Raw genomic sequence first — 23,397 nt, 5'->3', positions numbered from 1 at the left:
ATAACCAGAAACACACATAAGGAAGAATCACTTCACCCAGATACTAATGTGCACTTGTAGAAGGAATCACAACCCCACCCACCCGCCACAACACAGGTTCACAGAATGTCACGAAGACCCATACACATACACAGAATGACAATGTGCGTGCACACACACACACATACAGATACACAGAATCAGAAAGTAACATGGGGCTGGCGCGGTGGCTCAAGCCTATAATCCTAGAACTTTGGGAGGCTGAGGCAGGAGGATCGCTTGAGCCCAGGAGTTTGAGACCAGCCTGGGCAACATGGAAAGGCTCTGTCTCTACAAAAAAATGAAAATAATTAGCTGGGCCTGGTGGCATGCACCTGTAGTCCCAGCTACCGGGAAGGGTGAGATGGGAGGATTGCTTGAGCACAGGAGGCTGCAGTAAGCCGTGATCACACCTCTGTACTCCAGCTTGGGTGAGATAGTGAGACCCTGTCTCAAAAGAAAGAAAGAAAGGGCCTGGCATGGTGGCTCATGCCTGCAATCCCAGCACTTTGGGAGGCCGAGGCGGGCAGATCACCTGAGTTCAGGAGTTTGAGACCAGCCTGACCAACGTGGTGAAACCCCGTCTCTACTAAAAATACAAAAATTAGCTGAGTGTGGTGGCACATGCCTGAAATCCCAGCTACTTGGGAGACCAAGGCAGGAGAATCGCTTGAACCTGGGTAGTGGAGGTTGCAGTGAGCAGAGATTGTGCCACTGCACTCCAGCCTGGGCAACAGAGTGAGACTCCAAGAAAAAAAAAAGAAAAGAAAAGAAAGAAAGAGAGAGAGGGAAGGAAGGAAGGAAGGAAGAAAGAAAGAAAAAAAAAAGACACTCAGCCACCAGTGCACCCACACTCCCAGAGGAGATCCAAAAGATGAGTCAACACACAGAGCTCTGGTGCCTACCAAGGTGAGGTCTTTATGGTGTATAGAGATTGGTGAGTTTCACAGCCAGTGTGGCCGGTCTAGTCCCTCCCCTTTCCCTAGCCCAGCACAATTCCCTCCATTGAGGGCCCACATCACCTCCAGAGGGAGGAGGGAGGGGTTGGACCCCCCCATAGCACCGATCTGGATAGGCCACCCCCTGACAAAACAGAGTGAGCAGTGCCTTCCACAAAGGGGGTAAATGGGGCTAAGAAGGGAGAGGCCTTTTCCTGTGGGAGACCAAGAGTAGCACCATTTGTAGAAAGAAAGAAAGCTGGGGGGTAAGGGAGGCACATAGATGGTGGCAGAGAGCTGAGCAGTCCTGGCCTCTCTCCTCACCCGGCAATATGCAGACAGTGCCGTGCCTGTGCATGTGCCTGTGCAGCTGGAGAAGTCTTTGGATTGCAAACCACCCAAGGGGTGAGGGAGCCCCAGGTGCCCCAAACATGTGGGGTAAAGTCAAGGTAAGTGCATGTCTGGAGGGCTGGGGTGGGAAGTGGAAGGGGTTCTGGGGCACAGAGATTGTAGGCAATGAGAATGGAGAGGCATGAAGACCAGGACCAGCGCAGCCTAGAGGGTAGGGGTCTAGAATGGGAAGACTTAAGACTGAAAGAAGGAATTGGGTAAGTTCAGTGGGGTGGGAAGCCCAGAATAGATTTAGGAGGGTGGGGTCTGGAATTAGGGAGTTGAGGTTATAAGATTCAGAACCAGAGGAATCCTTAGGGAAAAGTCTAGATTCCAGAATCAGAAGCATTTGGAGGCTGAATTATAGAATCAGAGGAATTTGGATCTGAAATCAAAGGCAGTTGGAAGCTGTGAGGCTTAGAAGCAGAGGAATTTATAGAATAAGGCATAGAATTAGAAAAAGCCTGGCTGGGCTCCGTGGCTCATGCCTGTAGTCCCAGCACTTTGGTGAGGCCAAGGAGGGAGAACTGCTTGAGCTCAGGAGTTCGCGACCAGCCTGGGCAACATGGCGAAACCCTGTCTCTATTTTTTTTTTTAATAAAAAAAGGAAAAACAAAAGCCTAAAATCTGAATTCTAGAACCAGAGAGATTTTGGAACCATAAGATCTAGAATCAGAAGGAGTTGAGGGTGGTAAGATCTAAAACCAGAGAAATGTATAAGGCAAAGTCTAAAATCAGAAGATATTTGAAGTCTGAATTCTAGACCCAGGGTAATTTGGAGTCAGATCTTGAGTGAGGAGGAGCTGGAAATGATGAAGTCTAGAGCCAAGGGAACTTACGGAATGAGGTCTAGAATCAGAAGGCACTTGTAAGTCAGTTCTAGAACCAGAGAAACAGCAGATCACCAGATCTTGAATCAGAGGACCCTGGAGATGCACCTTCTAGAAGTTGTGTAGTCTGGAACTAGTGAGTGATACAGGTCATGAGGTTCAGAATCTAAGAGAACTAGAGCGTCGTCTGGTTCTAGAAGAACTGATTATTATAAGATAAGGACAGGGTCGGGCACGGTGGCTTATGCCTGTAATCCCAGCACTTTGGGAGGCTGAGGTGGGTGGATCACCTGAGGTCAAGAGTTCAAGACCAGCCCTGCCAACTTGGCAAAACCCCGTCTCTACTAAAAAATACACAAAAAATTAGCAGGATGTGGTGGTGGGCTCCTGTAATCCCAGCAATTTAGGAGGCTGAGGCAGGAGAATCGCTTGAACCCAGGAGGCGGAGGTTGCAGTGAGCCTAGATGGCGCCACTATACTCCAGCCTGGGCAACAGAGAAAGACTCCATCTCAAAAAAGAAAAGAAGAAGAAGAAACAAAGATAAACACATCAAACTCTCTGTACTTGTCTTTGATGAGAGAAAATGAGTCTTGGTTATAGAGAACTGCAGAAGAATAAGCTGAGCCTCATAAGGTCTAAAACAAAAGTGATTTAGAAATTAAGAAGTCTGGCCAGGCATGGTGGCTCACTCCTGTAATTTCAGCACTTTGGGAGGCTGAGGCGGGTGGATCAGTTGAGGTCGGGAGCTCAAGACCAGCCTGGCCAACATGGTGAAACACTGTCTCTACTAAAAATATAAAACTTAGCTGGGCATGGTGGCACACGCCTGTAATCCCAGCTATTTGGGAGGCTGAGGCCCAAGAATTGCTTGAACCCAGGAGGTGGAGGCTTCAGTGAGCCGAGATTGCGCCACTGTACTCCAGCCTGGGTGACAGAGTGGGACTGTGTCTCAAAAAAAAAAAAAGAGAGAGATTAAGAGGTCTCGATTTGGAACCAAATGTATTACCGATCAGGAGAACTGGAACCAACAGGAAGCTTGGAGTTGTGGGGTCCAGAACCAGAGGAAATCACTGAGTATAAGATCTGGAACCAGAGGGAGTTGGAGGGTGTGAGATCTAAAACAAGAAGGATGAATTTATAGGAAGAGGTCTAGAATCAGAGGAAGTTAGTGAATTCTAGAACCAAAAGAATCTGGTAGTCATAGACTGTAGAGCCAGAGGGAGTTAGAGGTTGTGAGGCCCAGAACCAGACAATTTTTGGGGATCGTGAGGTTTGAAAACAGGCAGAATGAGAGGCTGGTGAGGTCCAGAACTAGAAAGAGCTGAAGATGGTGAAATTTGAAGCAGTGGGATTTGGAGAACGTGAGTTCTAGCCGGGTGCAGTGGCTCACGCCTGTAATCCCAGCACTTTGGAAGGCTGAGGCAGGTGGAGCACTTGAGGTCAGGAGTTCAAGACCAGCCTGGACAACGTGGTGAAACCCCATCTCTACTAAAAATACAAAAATTAGCCGGGCATGGTGGCACATGCCTGTAGTCTCAGCTATTTGGGAAGCTGAGGCAGGAGAATCACTTGAACCCAGGGCGCGGAGGCTGTAGTAAGCTGAAATCGCACCACTGCACTCCAGCCTGGGTGACACAGCAAGATTCTGTCTCAAAAAAAAAAAAGAAGAAGAGGAAGAGGAAGAGGAAGAGAAGGAAGAGGAAGAAGAAGGAAGAAGAAGAAAGTGATCTAAAGCAGACCACATTGGAGGTTGTGTGGTCTGGAACCAGTGCAGGTCAGAGGTTATACAATCTGGAACTGGAGCAGGTTGGAGGTTGCACAGTTTGGAAGCAAAGGAACTGGGAGGCTGCCCCTGAAGTAGGAGGACCATGAATGAAGTCAGTGTCCAGGCAAAGCTGGGGCAGCAGGAAGCCCAGAGCGCAAGGGGCAGGCAGAGCTGGCGGGCAGCTTGGGAAGTCGCTGGGGGTGAGGTCTGGCCCAGAGCCTCCCCGCACTGACACCTGAGGAGGGGGGAAGATCAGAGTCCCACATTCTTACAGACCCCAGGCAATTCATCATGATTAAAAACCATATCACGAAATTGACAAAAATAAAAATAATAATACAAGAAGGATAGAAGGAAACGTGATCACGTTGACCTGTGGATCATTGTTCTCCCCAGAACCTGGAAACACAGATCTGACTCCCCCAACCCTCCCCACCCCTGATTCCCCGAAATAAAGCCGAGAGAGGCAGAGAAAGGGATAATGAGGTAACCAAGTATTGAGAACCCCAAGAGAAATCCTGAGAGAAGGAGGAGGGGGCCAGGGACCCCCTCCCAGAGGTCACTGAGCTGAGACCACCCCAAAGAGCCCCCAGATTGGGAGCAGGAAGAGGGGTGAGGGCTGAGGTAGGCCCGAGGTGGGCAGAGGGCACATAGAGGAGAGAGGGGCCCCTCTCCTGGCGCCCCCATCCTGTGCGTTGGCTGCCGGCTTGGAGTGTGGTTGAGGTCCTTTCTCGGGGAGGAGAAGGCGGATGGGGAGAGGAGCTGGCTTAGTCGGCCTGGGCTGAGCCTGCCCTTGGCTGGAAGGGGCCCCCGGGCTGGGTAGTGTCCTCGTCTGAGTACGGAGAGAGCAGTGAGGGGCCCAGACCTGCAAAGATGAAAGATAAATGATAAATGAAAGGTAAAAGACAAAAGATAAATCAGAGGACAACCATAACCCCAATGTTAGGAATAATGTTTAAAATCTTAAGGAAATTGAACACTCGAACAAAGGATTTTTAGTAATTTTACTTTTGCGCAGAGGGGTGCCTCTTTGGCTAGTTGCCATGAGAGCACACTGGAACAAAGGGGCACAAAAGCCTTTATTTTTTGACGCAAGTCTTGTTTTTGTACTTTTTTTTTATTGGCTGGGGTCGGGTTATACAATTTAAACTAATTTCGGTTGGCTAAACATTTGATTTTTTTTTAGATAAGGTGGGCACGTAAAAGAAAGCAGAGAGGAAAGGGGAAGGGGTGTCTGTAATGAGTTAGAAAGTTAGTCCTTTTTTTAAATAAGGAAAGGAATGTGAGCTGGTATTGATAATGCCTGGTATTGTGGCGTGTCTGGGCATTTAACAAAGGCAAAAAGGAAAAAAAGGAGAAAAAGGGAAAAAGGTGGGGGGTACTATGAATTAAAGAATAAAAGACTGATCGGATTATTTGAGGAGGAACCTCATCATATCCCACACCAACCCGTCTCCCCTTCCTGGCAGTTAAAAGCCTGGGTGGCGAGGCAGGCCTGCCTGGACTCAAATGGCAGTGACATCTTGGGCACGTTCTGCTCTCTGAACCTCTCTGGGGTGTTCAGGGCTGTGGTGAAGAACCCGAGTCCAGAGTCAGATGCTGCCCTAGTTTGAATCCAGGCGTTGCTATTTACTTGCTGTGTGACCTGGGGCAGGTGGCTTCACCTCTCTGTGCCTCAGTTCCCTCATCTGTAAGACGGGCTAATAACAGCACCTCCCTCTTGATTTACTCCTCTGTTGTGAGGAATAAATGAGTAAATCCATGGAAGGTGTTTTGAACCATAACTAGTACTGGTGAGAAAGCAGTTAAGTCAGCTGTTGTTACTTGGGAAACCAGGATACTCACATGTACTTCATTTATGAGAGTTTATTCATTCAAAACATATTTTCTGTTGGGTGTGGTGGTTCATGCCAGTAATTCCAGCACTTTGGGAGGCCAAGGCAGGTGGATCGCTTGAACTCAGGAGTTCAAGACCAGCCTGGGCAACATGGTGAAACCTCGTCTCTACAAAACATACAAACATCAGCCAGGCATGATGGCACATGGCTGTAGTCCCAGCTACTTGTGGGGGCTGAAGTAGGAGGATCACTTGAGCCCAGGAGGTCGAGGCTGCGGTGAGCCGTGTTTGTGCCACTGCACTCCAGACTGGGTGACAAAGGGAAAACCTATCTCAAAAACAACAAAAAAACCCAACACATTTACTGAGCACCTACTTTGTGTCAGGCACTGTGCCAGGTGCTAGAGACACAGCAGTGACCAGGATGGATGAATCTCCCTGCCCTTATGGGGCCGACACTCCAGTGAGAAGTGCCAATTGGATCAGGTGCACACAGGATTTAGCACAAAGCTAGGCACGGCGTGAGTGCGTGAATCTTAGCTCCTCATTCACAAATATGTGCTGAGAACTTCCTCTGTGCTTAGCCACCGCCCACCCATGTGCACAAAGAAGAGAACAGCAGGGACTCAGACAGCCCTGGCCCCTTCCCTTGAAGGTCTCATACCCAAAGGAGAAGACAGACAGTCATCAAATGATGACACAAAGGCCTGTGTAATTATGGAGTGTTAAAAACCATGAGCGTATGAAGTCAGGGAGGGCTTTGTGTAAGGAGTAATATTTGGTTTCAGATCTAAAGGATGTGGTAACATGGCGAAGAACAGAGGGAAAAGTATTCCAGGCAGCAGGATCAGGATATGCAAAGGCCCTGAGGCAGCCTCCTCAAGCAAGGTGACTTCAAAGCCAACACAATGCCCCACAGAGGCTCCATGCAGTCAGCCCTCACCTTTCTCTCCTCTCTGCTTCAGCTACATTGGCCTTGCTTTTCCCCAAATAAGACAGAGACAGCCAGGCACAATCTCAGCACTTTGGGAGGCTGAGGCAGGAGGATCACTTGAGCCCAGGAGTTTGAGACCAGCCTGAGCAACATAGCAAGACCTCTTTCTCTACAAAAATTAAAAAATTAGCCAGACGTGATGAAGCGCACTTGTAGTCCCAGCTACTCGGGAGACTGAGATGGGAGGATCGCTTGAGCCCAGGAGTTCAAGGCTGCAGTGAGCTCTGATTGCACCACTGTGCTCCAGCCTGGGCAACAGAGCAAGACCCACCCTGTCCCCCCACCCCCAAAAAAGACAGATACAGTCTCCACCTAAGGGCCCTTGTACTTGCTGTTCTCTCTGCCTGGGACAGTCTTCCCCCCGATATCGTCAGGACTCACTCCAGGTCTTTGCTCAACTATCACCTTCTCAATGAAACCACCCTGATCATACTGTTTAAAACTGAAATCCCCCACTCCAAACCCTTTTTGCTTGCATGCATTATTTCCCCCTGTTACACTTATTTTCATCTCCCACTCTTTTTTGTTCATTTGTTTATATTTATATTTTTATTTTTTGAGACAGAGTCTTGCTGTGTTGCCCAGGCTGCAGTGCAATGGCGTGATCTCAGCTCACTGCAACCTCTGCCCCCTGAGCTCAAGTGATTCTCCTGTCTCAGCCTCCCGAGTAGTTGGGATTACAGGCGCCTGCCACCATGCCTGGCTAATTTTTGTATTTTTAGTAGAGACAGGGTTTCACCATGTTGGCCATGCTGGTCTTGAACTCCTCACCTCAGGTGGTCTGCCTGCCTCAGCCTCCCAAAGTGCTAGGATTCCAGGCATGAGCCACTGCATCTGTCCTGTTTGTTTAAATAGAGACAGGGGCCTGGTGTGGTGGCTCACGCCTGTAATCCCAGCACTTTGGGAAACTGAGATGAGTGGATCGCTTGAGCTCAGGAGTTCAAGACCAGCCTGGGCAACGTGGTGAAATTCTGTCTCTACTAAACACACACACACACACATACACACACACACACACACACACACACACACAAAGTCGAGTGTGCTGGTGCCCACCTGCAGTCCCAGCTACTTGGGAGGCTGAGGTGGGAGGATCTCTTGAGCCTGGGGACACACAGGCTGCAGTGAGCTGACAGTGTACCACTGCACTCCAGCCTGGGTGACAGAGCAAGACCCTTCTCAAAAAAAAGAGAAAGCCTGTAATCCCAGCACTCTGGGAGGCTGAGGTGGGCAGATCACGAAGTCAGGAGATTGAGACCAGCCTGGCCAACATGGTGAAACCCCGTCTCTACTAAAAATACAAAAAATTAGCTGGGCGAGGTGGCAGGCGCCTGTAGTCCCAGCTACTCAGGAGGCTGAGGCCAGCGAATGGCGTGAACCCAGGGGCAAAGCCTGCAGTGAGCCTTGATCGTGCAGCTGCACTCCAGCCTGGGTGACAGAGCGAGACTCTGCCTCAAAAAAAAAAAGGAGAGAAAGAAAATAAATAAATAGAGACAGGATCTCACCCTGTCACCCAGGTTGGAGTACAGTGGTGCAGTCATAGCTCACTGCAGCCTCGAACTCCTGGGCTTAAGCAATCCTCCTGTCTCAGCCTCCCAAGTAACTAGGACAACAGGTGCGTGCCACCACACCCACCAGGTTTTTAAAAATTTTTTGTAGAGACAGGGTCTTGCCATATTTCCCAGGCTGGTCTCGAACCCCTGGTCTCAAGTGATCCTCCCCTCCATAGTCTCCCAAAACACTGTGATTACAGGCATGAAACACTCACCCCGCCCTCTTGCACTCTTTTTTATTTGAGAGAGGGTCTCGCTGTGTTGCCCAGACTGGAGTGCAGTGGCACCATCATAGCTCACTGCAGCCGTGAACTCCCAGGCTCAAGTGATCCTCCCACCTCAGCCTCCAGAGTAGCTGGAACTATAGGCATGCAGCACCATGCCCGGCCAATTAAAAAAAAAATTTCAGCCAGGTGCAGTGGCTCACACCTGTAATTCCAGCACATTGAGAGGTCAAGGCAGGCACATCACCTGAGGTCAGGAGTTCAAGACCAGCCTGGCCTACATGGTGAAACGCCGTCTCTACTAAAAATACAAAAATTAGCCGGGCATGGTGGCATGTGCCAGCTACTTGGGAAGCTGAGGCAGGAGAATCGCTTGAACCCAGCAGGTAGAGGCTGTAGTGAGCCAAGATTTCACCACTGCAGTCCAGCTTGGGCGACAGGGCAATGTAGAGACAAGGTCTCGCTATACTGTCCAGGCTGATCTCAAACTCCTCGCCCCAAGTGATCCTCCCACTTTGGCCTCCCAAAGTGCTGGGATTACAGGCATGAGCCACCGTGCCCAGCCTCCCTCTTGCACTCTTTCTCATACTCGTTTCTTTGTTATGGTCTGTCTCCTGCACTAGAATGTCAGCTCCTCAAGGGTAGAGATTTCTATACAATTTGTTCACAGTGAGTCCCCAGCCCCTAGAACCATGCCTGGTGCTTACTGCATGCTCCATAAATATTTGTTACATGCACGAAGGAAAGAATAAACCGAACGACAGTGACTGTGGCTGAAACAGAGGGTGTGGAGCACAGTGTGCTCTGAGATGTGGCAGAGACCAGACCCTGCAGGGATCTGAGTCTAAGTGAGGAGCTTGATGTTTCTTTGAAGGGCACTAGGGAGCCATAGAAGGGTTTTGAGCAGAAGAGGGCCAGGATCAGACCCAGGCTCTGAAAAGATCCCTCTGGCTGATACCTGGAGGTTTTAAATGAAGCTATGGCTTTTGACAGCTGCACTGGAAAATGACAGCTTGTCTCATGCTCTGTGGAGGGGCTGTGGGAAGCAGCATCACCACCATAGCAACATGGGAAGAAATTTCCTTTACATTTTTTTTTTTCATCTAAAAACATTTTTAGGCTGGGTGCAGTGGCTCACGCCTGTAATCCTAGCGCTTTGGGAGGCCGAGGCGGGCGGGTCACCTGAGGTCAGGAGTTCGAGACCAGCCTGGCCTACATGGCGAAACCCCATCTCTACTAAAAATACAAAAATTAGCCAGGTGTGGTGGCGCACACCTGTGATCCCAGGTACTTGGGAGGCTGAGGCAGGAGAACCGCTTGAACCCGGGAGGCGGAGGTTACAGTGAGCCGAGATCACGCCACTGCACTCCAGCCTGGGCGACAGAGTGAGACTTCATCTCAAAAAATAAATAAATAAATAAATAAATAAATAAATAAATAAATAAATAAATGTGATCATAGGCGTGCAGGCTCCAGAGACCTAGGCTCGAGCTTCCACCCCAAAGGGCAGCCTTGGAGAGCCCCTGCCGCCCTTAGGGTCTCTCTTCCTCTCTCCTCCACAGTGCCCATGAGAAGAGAGAAGAAACAGGAGCTGCCGTTTCCACCAAGGTCATCTCCAAGCACTGATAGTCCCCCAGCACCTTTGGAATGGCTCCATCCCTCTCGCACCTCCCAGGGGAGAGGGTGCCCTGGGGCTCTGGATACCCAGGTTGCTACTCACCCAGGGGCTCATTCAGGTTCAGGAGTGGGGTGCTGGGGTCCTGCAGGCTCCCTGGGGCTGGTCCTCCTGTCAGAAGGAAACTCTGTGGGAGAGAGACAAAGCCACCACCATCATCATTATCATCATTAGTATCCAAGGAACGGCCGGGCGTGATGACTGTAATCCCAGCACTTTGGGGGGCTGAGGACAGAGGATTGGGAGAATCACTTAAGCCCAAATGTTTGAGACCAGCCTGGGCAAGATAGTGAGATCTCATCTCTACAAAAATTTAAAAATTAGCTGGGTGTGGTAGCATGTGCCTGTAATCCTAGTTACTTAGGAGGCTGAGGTGAGAGGATCCCTTGAGACCAGGAGTTTGAGGTTGCAGTGAGCTATGATCATGTCACTGCATTCCAGTCTGGGTGACAGAGACCCTATCTCTAAAAAAAATAAAAAGAAAAATAAGGCCAAGTGCAGTGGCTCATGCCTGTGATTCTAGTGCTTTGGGAGGCCAAGGTAGGAGGATCACCTGAGGTCAGGAGTTTGAGATCAGCCTGGGCAACATAACGAGACCCTATCTCTACAAAAAATTTAAAAAATGAAATAAGCTGGGCATGGTGGCTCACGCCTGTAATCCCAGCACTCTGGGAGGCTATGGGCGGATCATTCGAGGTCAGGAGTTCGAGACCAGCCTGGCCAACATGGTGAAACTCCATCTCTACTAAAAATACAAAAATTAGCAGGGTGTGGTGGCGCATGTCTGTAATCCCAGCTACTTGGGAGGCGGAGGTAGGAGAATTGCTTCAACCTGGAAGGAGGAGGTTGTAGTGAGTCAAGATCATGCCACTGCACTCCAGCCTGGCTGGAGTGAGACTCCATCTCAAAAAAGAGTGAGATTCCATCTCAAAAAAGAAAGAAAAGAGGCCAGCCGCGGTGGCTCACGCCTGTAATCCCAGCACTTTGGGAGGCCGAGTTGGGCGGATCACGAGATCAGGAGATCGAGACCATCCTGGATAACACGGTGAAACCTCGTCTCCACTAAAAATACAAAAAAATAGCCGGGTGTGGTGGCAGCTGCCTGTAGTCCCAGCTACTCGGGAGGCTGAGGCAGGAGAATGGCGTGAACCCGGGAGATGGAGTTTGCAGTGAGCTGAAATCGCACCACTGCACTCCAGCCTGGGCGACAGAGCAAGACTCCGTCTCAAAAAAAAAAAAAAAAGAAAGAAAGAAAGGAAAGAAAAAGGAAGGAAGAAAGGAAAAAATATATATATCCAAAGACAAGATGGTGCAGTAGTTAAGGGCTGCTGGGGTCCAGTGGCCATCCATTCGTGATGTGACTTTGGGTCAGTCCCTGTCCAGTCATCCTACTTGTGTTCCTCCAGAGCCTCATTCCCCCTTCTCCTTCCTCCTTCGCCCGAGGACCTGTGCACAGGGACCGTAACAGCGTGCAACTTTGCTCCGTGTGTTCCTGTTGGTTGGAGACACCAGCAGGTAGGGTATTTATTCTTCTCTGTGAGTTGGCGGTGTCCCTCCATGGAAAGTTTCAGCCCTCATTAGCTGGACTCCACTCGCTGCAGGATCCGGTGACCACCCCGCGCTGCACCTTCAGGCCAGGGCTGATGCCCACTTCCCATGCTGTGCCCCAAGGTACTGCACCAGCCTTGCTGATTTCCCTACACTATGTTAACATCTTTTTCAACAGTCCTGTTATTAAATTCTCCTCAACACTCCCTCTGAGTGTGCTACCTTTCCTGTGCAGACTCTGATACAGTTGTTTAACTTCTTCTGTGTAAGTGTGTATAACAGTAACGAGAACATTTCAATAGTAGTTGTGGGGATTAAATAAGCTAATCATGCAATGAATTTAGTGCAGTCAGTGTCTGGCATATGGTAGGCACTTAATAAGTGTAAGCTATTATATATATGTGTGTGTGTGTGTGTATACATACACACATATATATACACATATATACATATACATATATGCATATACATATGTATATACATATATGTATACGTATATGCATACATATATGTATATACACATATGGATACGTATATGCATATATATACACACACACACACATATACATATATATATAGAGAGAGAGGTTTTTTTGTCTTTCTGAGATGGAGTTTCACCGTGTCCTTCAGGCAGGAGTGCAATGGCGTGATCTTGGCTCACTGCAACCTCTGCCTCCCAGGTTCAAGCAATTCTTGTGCCTTAGCCTCAAGACTATTCTTGTGCCTTAGCTGGGACTACAGTTGTGCACCACCACACCCGGCTAATGTTTGTATTTTTAGTAGAGACAGGGTTTCACCATGTTGGCCAGGCTGGTCTTGAACTCCAGACTTCAAGTGATTCTCCCGCCTCATCCTCCCAAAGTGCTGGGATTACAGGCGTGAGGCATTACGTCTGGCCTGTAAACTGTTATATTATCAACCATATCTCATATTCAAACAACCCTTTGCAGAGTGAAGAACCAGGGCACTGCTGTAAGCACTAGGGAACCACGAAAGTTCCTAGAGGGAGGCCTTGCAGAAGTGACATAGTCCAGGCTGGCTTTTTTATTTTTATTTTTTTGAGACAGCGTCTTGTGCTGTCATCTAGGCTGGAGTGCAGTGGCACGATCATGGCTCACTACAGCCTTGACCTCCCAGGCTCAGGTGATCCTTTCACCGCAGCTTCCTGAGTAGCTGGGACTACAGGCACATGCCACCACACCCGGTTAAATTTTACTTTTTTTTTTTTTTTTTTTTGTAGAGACAGCATCTCACTATGTTGCCCAGGCTGGTCTCGAACTCCTAGGCTCAAGTGATCCTCCTGCCTTGGCTTCCCAAAGTGCTGGGATTACAGGCGGGAACCATTGCACCTGGCCTAGGCTTTTGAAAAGGGTATTGTGGTTGCTGTTGTGCAGAATGAATAGCTGGGGAGAGACTGGAGGAGGGATACTGCGGGGAGGCTGCTTTTGTTTGTTTAGATGGAGTTTTGCTCTTTGTCACCCAGGCTGGAGTGCGGTGGCAGGATCTCGGCTCACTGCAATCTCCGCCTCCCGGGTTCAAGCAGTTCTCCTGTCTTAGCCTCCAGAGTAGCTGGGATTACAGGCGCCTGCCACCATGCCTGGCTAATTTTTGTATTTTTAGTAGAGATGGGGTTTCACCATGTTGGCCAGGCTGGTCTCGAACTCCTGACCTCAGGTGATCCACCCACCTCGGCCTCCCAAAGTGCTAGGAATATAGGCGTGAGCCACCGCGCCTGGCTCTTTGGTTTGTTTTTATACACCATTTATGGTCAGCCCACTGAGTGTCAGCTAAGGGCCTAATTTCCTTTAATCCTCATGGCAGTCCCGTGAGATGTGTGAGGAAACTGAGGCTCCACGTGGTGATGTCACCTGCCCAAGGTCAGGTGGCAGTTACTGGGTGGCAGACCTGGGACTTGAACCCAGGTCAGTCTGATTCTAGTGTCTGCACTTTGAACTCTGCACTAGTAATCCAAGGCCAAGACCTGTTCTAATTTGGGGAGGGGGTCCCATGGGAGCAGAGAAGATCCCTGCAGATACCAGCTGCATGCCATTTCTCCCCTTAGCCTGCTTAATTTTTCCTTCTTTGCACTTACTGCCTTTTTTTTTTTTTTTGAGACGGAGTTTCACTCTTGTTGCCTAGGCTGGAGTGCAGTGGCACGATCTCAGCTCACTGCAATCTTCTCTTCCCGGGTTCAAACGATTCTCCTGCCTCAGCCTCCTGAGTAGCTGGGATTACAGGCATGCGCCACCATGCCTGGCTAATTTTGTATTTTTAGTAGAGACGGGATATCTCCATGTTGGCCAGGCTGGTCTCAAACTCCCGACCTCAGGTGATCCATCTGCCTCGGTCTCCCAAAGTGTTGGGATCACATGCGTGAGCAACCGCGCCCAGCTGACTTACTGCCATCTTACATGTATTTGCAGAGTTTTTTTTTTTTTTTTTTGACAAGGTCTCATTCTGTCGCTCATGCTGGGGTGCAGTGGCGCAATCTCAGTTCACTGCAGAGGTTTTTAATACCCATTAGTGAAACTAGAAGATCAAGCTTTAGTCTCAGCTGGCCCACTGACTTTCTGTATGACCCTCAACCAGCCCCTGCCCCTCTCTGGTTTCCTATCTATAAAACAGTAGGTTTAAGCCAGCTAGGTAATGAGGGCTAGAGAATCCCATTAATCCCCCAACACACCAGGCTGAGGGGAAACAGCAGAAAGTTTTCGTGTTCTGGGCTGGGGGACCTTTTGGGAGGTCTCACTCCCAGCAGCTCCATTCCCTCGTCCTCGTCCTCTGAGCTCTGGGCCAGGGTCCTGGAGGAAAACAGGAAAGAATCTCAGGACACAGCAAACCTGGGCAAGTGTGGATAACAGTGTAAGCAGGTGATGAGCATTTGTTCACTCCCCTGAGCACCTATTTATTCCTTTAGTCATACACCTACCAGTCCATCCATCCATCCACCAATCCATCTTCTCATTTATCCAATGATCCATCACCCACCCACCCAAACAACCTCCATCCATTTATCCTTCCATTCATCCACCTATTTATCCACCTAGTTGTCCTCCATCTATCCATCTATCCTTCCACCCAGCCATCCCCCATCCATCCATCCATCCATCCATCTGCCATCCATCCACCATCTGTCTGCCAGCCATCCACCATCCATCCATCCATTCATCCACCTATTTATCCACCTAGTTGTCCTCCATCTATCCATCTATCCTTCCACCCAGCCATCCACCATCCATCCATCCATCCATCTGCCATCCATCCACCATCTGTCTGCCAGCCATCCACCATCCATCCATCCATCCATCCATCCATCCATTGATCCACCCATCCATCCATCTGCCATCCATCTGCCATCTACCATCCATCCATCCATCCATTAATCCATTGATTCATCCATCCATCCACCTGCCATCCATCCACCCATCTGCCATCCATCCACCATCCATCTGCCAACAATCCACCATCCATCCATCCATCCATCCATCCATCCGCCATCCATCCATCATCCATGCATCCATCCATTAATCCATTGATTAATCCATCCACCCATCCATCCACCATCCATCCATCATCCATCTGCCATCCATCCACCATCCATCCAACTATCCATCCATCCATTCATCCATCCATCCACCATCTATCCTTCCTTTCAGCCACCCATCAATCCGTTGACCCATCCATCAATCCTTCTGTCTACCCAGACATCTATCATTCATCCATCCATCCACACATACACACATACATACATACACCCTTTCACCTACACATCCATCCATCTGTCCTTCCATCGACCTATCCATCCATCCACCTGTCCACCCATTAAAGTGCCAACTATATTCATTAATAATTCCCTCCCTCCCTCATTTAATAAGTATTTATCAGGTACCCACTTTATAGCCAGTACCAAGCTGGGAGTCTTGGGAGATACCAAGATGCATCCAAAAGGATAAGACCACTCTGGATTCGAAATAAGCACATGCTTGCAATTTAGTTCTATACAGTTTCTTTTCTTTTTTCCTTTCCTTCCCTCCCTCCCTCCCTCCCTTCCTTCCTTCCTTTCTTCTTTCCTTCCTCCCTTCCTTCCTCTCTCTCCACTCTCTCTCTCTCTTTATCTTTTTTTTTTTTTTCTGGTCTCACCGTTGCCCAGGCTGGAGTGCAGTGGCACAAGCACAGCTCACTGCAACCTCGATCTCCTGGGCTCAAGAGATCCTCCCACCTCAGCCTCCCAAGTAGCTGGGACTACAGGCATGCACCACCACACCCAGCTTAGATAGTTTCTCTGACACTGCGGTAATGTCTTCTAAACTCTGACAAAAATTGTCACCAGATCAGATATAACTATGTTCCAAAGGAAAGAGCCCTGGTTGACAGGTGGGATTTGGATAAACAGTGAGAGCAGTGGAGGGCACTCCAGAAGGGGTGTACAGCCTAGGCAAAGGCATAGAGATTGGCACAAACTTGGCATGTGCTGAGCCCACTGAGGACCTGGCTGGAGCAGAGATTAGGGTTAGAGAAATAGTGAGGGATGAGGCTGAAGCAGGAGGCAGGAGCAAGACGGGGTGAGGCGATGCTGCCTTGATGTCCCCCGTTTACCGTGGCTCACCTCTTCCGAGCACCAGCTATGGGAGAGGATGCTGAGGGGTCCCCTCTGGAAGGGCTGGAGCAGCTCAGCCGGGGGTCACTCCCCCAGCGGGGTAGCAGGGAGGGCTCAAGGGCTGGAGGTGACAGGCCATGGAAGCTCCGAGCACGGGGCCGGGGGACAGCCCCCAGAGGTCTGTGGTAGGCCCTGGGTAGCTGCTCGCTGGCGTTGAGCTGGAAGTCATCATCCATGGAGATGTAGGGGGCCAGCATCTCCAAATCCAGAGCATCGGCATCCTGCGGAGAGCAGGAGGGAGGTAAAAGGATGAGCCTTGGACTTGGGGGGACCTTGGCTGAAGTCCCAGCACCACCACTTCTGAGTTCTGTGCCTGTGGTCAACAGTCTGAGCTTCAGTCTCCTCATCTGTAAAATGGGTATAAGGACTCCCTGAAGAACACGTTAGAGAAATCCTAAACTGGGTCAGAAGCATGGTAGCTCACACCTGTAATCCCAGAGCTTTTAGGAGGCTGAGTCGGGAGCATCACTTGAGGCTAGAAATTAGAGATCAGTCTGGGTAACATAATGAGACCCCCACCTACACAAAAAAGGAAAAAAATTAGCCAGGTGTGGTGGCCCATGCCTGTAGTTCTAATTACTCAGGAGGCTGAGGTGGGAGGATTGTTTCAGCCCAGGAGTTTGAGGTTGCAGTGAGCCATGATCACACCATTGCAGTCCAGCCTGAGTGACAGAGTGAAATACTGTCTCAAAACAAAACAAAACAAAACAAAAACAAAACCAAAATGCCTCAAAGAAACCATTGGTCAAAATCTGAACATTGAGAAGACTCAGTGAGGGCTTAGAGATAAGTGAGAAACATATCATTGGAAACCAGAGGAAAGAGAATTTTTTCCTGTAGTGGCTGAAAGTTTAGCAACACTGTTGCCTGCAGTTATGTGGAAAGTAGAAAATATAACAAATACACTAGGTGATCCAGCTAAGATTCCCAGCCACAGTGTTGAAAGGGCTGCCTGATTTCTTCTTGTTACTTATAGTAAAAGGCAAGAGGAGAGAGAGATAAAAAAATATTTCTCCTAAAGGAAGAAATGTTAAACATGAAGGAGACAGTACTTGAAGGTTTTGAAGATTCTAAACCTCCTTGTGTAGTGAATAATTAACTTTACCCAAAGAGAGGTCTGGCTTTTGTCCCAGTTCCTGGAAGGTAACCTCTAAACCTTCAGAATTTTCTGAGTGATAGCAGTGTCTTTGCTATTCACTGTGGGTCCTTTGGATAGTTTGTGCTAACCAGGTGACTCATGGTGAGCCCCTAGATAGTTTTTGCTAATGAGATAACTCAGGATGGAGGCTGGCCATGCAGAAAGAACCACCATTGTGATTAGAGGGTTGGGGCTTTGGCCCACACAAAATCAGCCAGATCCAGGGAAGGCAGAGGTAGCATTGGAGACTGAATTCAATTACATGGGCAGTGATTTGCTCAATCATGCCTATGCAATGAAACCCCAATAAAAACTCTGAACACTGATGCTTTGGTGAGCTTTCTGAGTTGGCATTACTCTGCACATATTGCTACATATCAATGCTGGGAGGACAACATGTCGCTGAGGAGAAGAAAACTTTCCATCTGGGACCCTCCAGTCCCAGATTCCACCTATGAATATCTTCCTTTGTCTGTTTCTGATTTGTATTCTTTCATTATAATAAAACTACAATCTTAAGTATAGCACTTTCTGAGTACCATGAACACTTTTAGCAAATTATCAAATCTGAGGGAGTCTACAGGAGTCTGGGAATCTCCACATTAGTAGGCAGCTGGTCTAAAGTAAGGGTGGCCCTGGGGACCCTCAAACTTGTGTCTGATGTAAGAAGTCTCGGGCAGACCTGGCAGTCTGGAGAACCATGCCATTAACCTTGAGTTTGGCTGACTGCAGGAGCCCTCCAGATGGCAAATGATGCTAACATTAAGAAGTGGTCTCTGAGCCAGCCTGGTGAAACCCCATCTCTATTAAAAATACAAAAAATTAGCCGGGCATGGTAGTAGGCACCTGTAGTCCCAGCTACTCAGGAGGTTGAGGCCAGAGAATCACGTGAACCTGGGAGTCAGAAGTTGCAGTGAGCCAAGATTGCATCATTGAATTCCAGCTTGGGTGACAGAGTGAGACTCCATTTCAAAAAAAAAGAAAAAAAAGGAAAAAAAAAATGGTCTCAGAGCAATGAAGAGCACCCTCGGGCCAGGCACAGTGGCTCACACCTCTAATCCCAGCACTTTGGGAGGTTGAGCCCGGGAGTTCAAGACCAGCCTGGGCTGAGACCCTGTCTCTATTTTTATAATTTTTTTTTTTTTGAGACAAGAGTCTCACTCTGTCATCAGGCTGGAGTGCAGTGGCACAATCTCGACTCACTGCAACCTCTGTCTCCCTGGTTTAAGTGATTCTCTTGCCTCAGCCTCCCGAGTAGCTGGGATTACAGGCATGTGCCACCATGCCCAGCTAATTTTATTTTTATGTTTATTTTTAGTAGAGACAGGGTTTCACCATGTTGGCCAGGATGGTCTTGATCTCCTGACCTCATGATCCGCCTGCCTCAGCCTCCCAAAGTGCTGGGATTACAGGCGTGAGCCACCACGCCCGGCCCCCAATTTTTTTTTTAAGTCCTAATGAAAGAACTTCTGATATTTGCCCACATGGATTTCAAAACTGCTATGGACCAGGGATATATGCATGCCCCTCTTCCCCCTCCTTTTTGAATAGTAGTGGCTATTCCTGTCTCACCACTGTATATTGAGTATGTGGGCGACAGATGACTTGTCTCCATTAGTCCACAAGCCAAAATGTTGAGAGGAATTGTACTCAAGGAGCTTCCCCAGCACCAAGACCAGATTCAGATGATCAGATTCTGGACTTCAAGCTGATGCTGTAATGGGAAGAAACTACAGGAGACGTTGGGGGGCCTTGAGAGGTGGGTGAGTGTATTTTGCATGAGGGAGAGACATCAATCATTGGAAGTTCCCAATGATCCCTGCTTCTTGATGTTCACACTCTTATGTTACTGCCTCCCACAGTGTGCAGGATTGATCTATATGACCAAAACAATATGGCAGAAGTGATGGTTTGTCACTTCTGAGATTAGGCTATGAAAGACTGTCTTCAGTCTGGGACTTGTTCTTTCTGTCTCTCTGCTTCCCCATTTGTCTCTTTCTCTCTTTGTTGGATTGCTTGCCTTAGGGAAGCCAACTGCCATGTTGTGAAGACACTTAGGAGTCTATGTAGAGGTTCACATGATGATGAACTGAGGCCCCCAGCCAAAGCAAAGTGAGGGACTGAGGCCTACCAACAACCTCATGTGTGTGAGCTTGGAAGAAAACCCTCTAACCCCAGATGACTGTAGCCCCGACTGAGAGTTTTACTTCAACCTCATGAGAGACTCAGCAAAAACCAGCAGCTAAGGTGCTCCTGAATTTCTGATACTCAGTCACCACGTGACATAATAAATAGTTGTTGTTTTAAGGTGTTAAGTTTTTAGGCAATTTGTTTCACAGCAATAGATAACTAATACATCATGCTGCTGTCATTTTATGCACTCAATAAATCATCCGTCCAAATATCACCCATCCATTTTTCATCCAGCTATCAAAATATCCATCCAAACATTCATCCACCCACCCACCCATCTACCCATCCATTAAAATATCTGCCTAAACCTCATCCATTCATCCACCATCATCCACCTAATGAATACAATGGTCCATCCATCCATCCATTCATTCCTTTAACCATCCCACTACCCTTCTCTAAAGCCACATATGTGAATCCCCAGAACACAGGGCTGAGGATTACTCCTTCCACGCCAGCCCTTACCTGAGCTATATCTAAATCTGTCTCCACTGCCTCAGTGTCTTTCCCGGAGGTGAAGAGTCTGTGCACATTCTCGGTGCCCACAGGTAGTTCATCTGGGAGATCAGCCTGTGGAGAGATGGAGTAGAAACTTCAGGAAATCTTGAGTCTGGGAGCTATCAACAGTAAGACAGTCTGCAGCTCGAGGGTAGAAATGGAGATCAAATGCCAGGCATCTGGGGCACAAAGGGGGTCCAACGGCAAATGCAGATGAGTTTTGAACCTGGGTGTTCAAAACTCAGAATGCCTGGGTGTATGTAGATGGACGGGGCAAACATGGAAGTTCCAGTTAGAAGGATCAGAGCCTGGCCGGGCTCGGTGGCTCACACCTGTAATCCCAGGACTTTGGAAGGCCAAGGTGGGTGGATCACTTGAGGTCAGGAATTTGAGACCAGCTTGGCCAACATGGTGAAACCCTGTCTCCACTAAAAGGACAAAAATTAGCTGGGTGTGGTGGCACACATCTGTGGTCCTAGCTACTAGGGAGGCTGAGGCAGGAGAATGGCTTGAGCCTGGGAAGCTGAGGCTGCAGTGAGCTATGATCATGCCACCACACTCCAGCCTGGGTGACAGAGTAAGACTCTGCCACACACACACACACACTGTATATATATATATATATATATATATATACACACATGAGCTTGAGGCCAAGACTTTTTTTTTTTTTTTTTGAGAGGGAGTCTTACTCTGTCACCCAGGTTGGAGTGCAATGGCGTGGTCTCAGCTCACTGCAACATCCACCTCCTGGATTCAAGTGATTCTCCTGCCTCAGCCTCCCAAGTAGCTGGGATTACAGGCACCCACCACCACACCTGGCTAATTTCTGTATTTTTAGTAGTGACAGGGTTTCATCATGTTAGTCAGGCTGGTCTTGAACTCCTGACCTCAGATGATCTCCCTGCCTTAGCCTCCCAAAGTACTGAGAGTACAGGCATGAGCCACCGTACCCAGCCTGAGGCCAAGACTTTCAAACAAATCCTCTGGGGTTAAAGGTCTTGAAGCCTGGAGTTTAGCGGGGAAACAATGGAGAGTTCAGCTGTCTCAGGGGTAAAGGATGAGGTCAAAGGTCACAGTCTGTATTTCTCTGGAGAGAGGATATTTTCTTGGGGTGGAGAGTGGGGATGAAGACAGTCAACACTGGATAATATGGACCCACTGAGGTCAAAGGTCAGACTATCTTCACAACAAATAGTGATAGTAACTGGTATGATCTATTGAGCACCAATAGGTGCCAGTCCCCTACTGAGTGCTTCTCATGAATACTCTCACTTAATGCTCAGAATAACCAATGATGTGGTGACATGTTATTATCTTTCTTTTATAGGTGAAGAAATTAAGGCCTCAAGAACTTGCTTGCCCAGCCAGGGTAACGTGGCTGATAAATGGCAGATTTAGGATTGAATCCAGGTCTGTATAAATCAGGATATTAGACATTTTGACTCTTTGAGGTCAAAGTTCAGAGAACTGGATGCTTAGTCACAAGCTGGATTGGGAGGAGGGTCATCTGTGCCAGTTCCAGACATCCCAGGTTAGGGGCTTGACATGGTTTGGCTGCGTCCCCACCCAAATCTCATCTTGAACTATAGTCCCATGATTCCCACACACTGTGGGAGGGACCTGGTCAGCGATAATTGAGTCATGGGGGTGGTCTCTCCCATACTGTCCTCGTGATAGTGAATAAGTCTCATGAGATCTGATGGTTTTATAAGGGGAAACCCCTTTCGCTTGGTTTTCGTTCTCTCTTGCCTGCCGCCATGTAAGACGTACCTTTCACCTTCCGCCATGATTGTGAGGCCTCCCCAGCCATGTGGAACCGTGAGTCCATTAAATCTTTTTTTCTTTATAAATTACCCAGACTTGGGTATGTCTTTAGCAGCAGCGTGAAGACGGACTAATACAGGGCCTGTGGTGTTATTTTATACACACACATATATATATATATGATTTTGTGCATGGTTCCTGGGTCAAACTCTCATGGTCCTTGTCTTTTGTTAGAACAGTCTTTTATTAGAACAGTCTAATAAAACAGTTCTAACAGTCTTTTGTTAGAACACTGGGTGTGTTAGGCCTCAGGAAACAGAACCTCTCCAGCCTTCTTCTGCCCTCCTTTCACCTGCCCAAAGGCAGGTCTCTAATCTTCCCCTGCCTTTTTGATTGTGGGTCATAAGACTGTCCCCAGAGGCCGGGCATGGTGGCTCATGCCTGTAATCCTAGCACTTTGGGAGGCCGAGGCGGGCGGATCATGAGGTCAGGAGTTTGAGACCAGCCTGACAAACATGGTGAAACCCCGTCTCTACTAAAAATAAAAAAATTAGCTGGGCATGGTGGTGTGTGCCTGTAATCTCAGCTACTTGGGAGGCTGAGGCAGGAGCATTGCTTGAACCCAGGAGGCGGAGGTTATGGTGAGCTGAGATCATGCCATTGCACTCCAGCCTGGGCGATAAGAGCGAAACTCCATCTCAAAAAAAAAAAAAAAAAAAAGACTGTCCCCAGAGAGGGTCCTGCCCGATACCCTGGGGGAAGGAATGCTGACATCATGAAGCTTCCATAAAAACCCAAGAGGACTGGGTTGGAGGGGCTTCCAGATAGCTGACCCATAGAGGTTTCTGGAGGGTGGTGCCCAGGGACGGCATGGAAGTTCCAAGACCCTACATTCCTCCATACCTCACTCAATGTATCCCTTCATCCGTATCCATGCAATATCCTTGACAATGAACCAGTAAACCTAAATAAGTGTTGTCCTGATTACCGTGAGCTGCTCCAGCAAATTAATCAAACCCAAAGAGCCAGGTACAGTGGCTCACACCTGTAATCCCAGCACTTTGGGAGGCCGAGGCCAGAAGATCACTTGATGTCAGGAGCTCGAGACCAGCCTGGCCAACATGGTGAAACCCTGTCTCTACTAAAAATACAAAAAATTAACCAGGTGTGGTGGCACACACCTGTAATCTCAGCTACTTGGGAGGCTGAGGCAAGAGAATTGCTTGAACCTCGGAGGTGGAGGTTGCAGTGAGCCAAGATTGCGCCACTGCACTCCAGCCTGGGTGACAGAGTGAGACTCCATCTCGAAAATAAAAATAAAAATAAAAAAGAAATTCTGGAGGCCCAGACTTGTGACTGGTGTCTGAAGAG

The 23,397-nt window shown here is 48.6% G+C and overlaps 1 protein-coding gene across 5 annotated transcripts in view; it reads right to left on the bottom strand.

Moving 5' to 3' along the window:
- Positions 1 to 911: 911 nt before the first annotated feature.
- HIF3A (hypoxia inducible factor 3 subunit alpha) overlaps positions 912 to 23,397 on the bottom strand; it is a 47,790-nt gene continuing 25,304 nt past the window's right edge. For 4 of the 5 annotated variants that reach the window (XM_054466280.1, XM_054466283.1, XM_063658921.1 and 1 more), the window contains 5 exons: positions 20,227 to 20,331; positions 16,380 to 16,651; positions 14,457 to 14,574; positions 10,271 to 10,352; positions 912 to 4,807 (listed from right to left, as the gene is read on the bottom strand). In XM_054466280.1, the coding sequence (XP_054322255.1) occupies positions 4,710 to 4,807; positions 10,271 to 10,352; positions 14,457 to 14,574; positions 16,380 to 16,651; positions 20,227 to 20,331 (675 nt within the window). In that variant the 3' untranslated portion in view covers positions 912 to 4,709. Of the gene's footprint in view, positions 4,808 to 5,964; positions 6,108 to 10,270; positions 10,353 to 14,456; positions 14,575 to 16,379; positions 16,652 to 20,226; positions 20,332 to 23,397 lie in introns of those variants that run through there. The other variant, XM_054466284.2, reaches the window with a different exon arrangement.

Source organism: Pongo pygmaeus, chromosome 20, assembly GCF_028885625.2.
Source record: "Pongo pygmaeus isolate AG05252 chromosome 20, NHGRI_mPonPyg2-v2.0_pri, whole genome shotgun sequence".
Lineage (NCBI taxonomy): Eukaryota > Metazoa > Chordata > Mammalia > Primates > Hominidae > Pongo > Pongo pygmaeus.
This window is presented reverse-complemented; position numbering and strand designations above follow the sequence as displayed.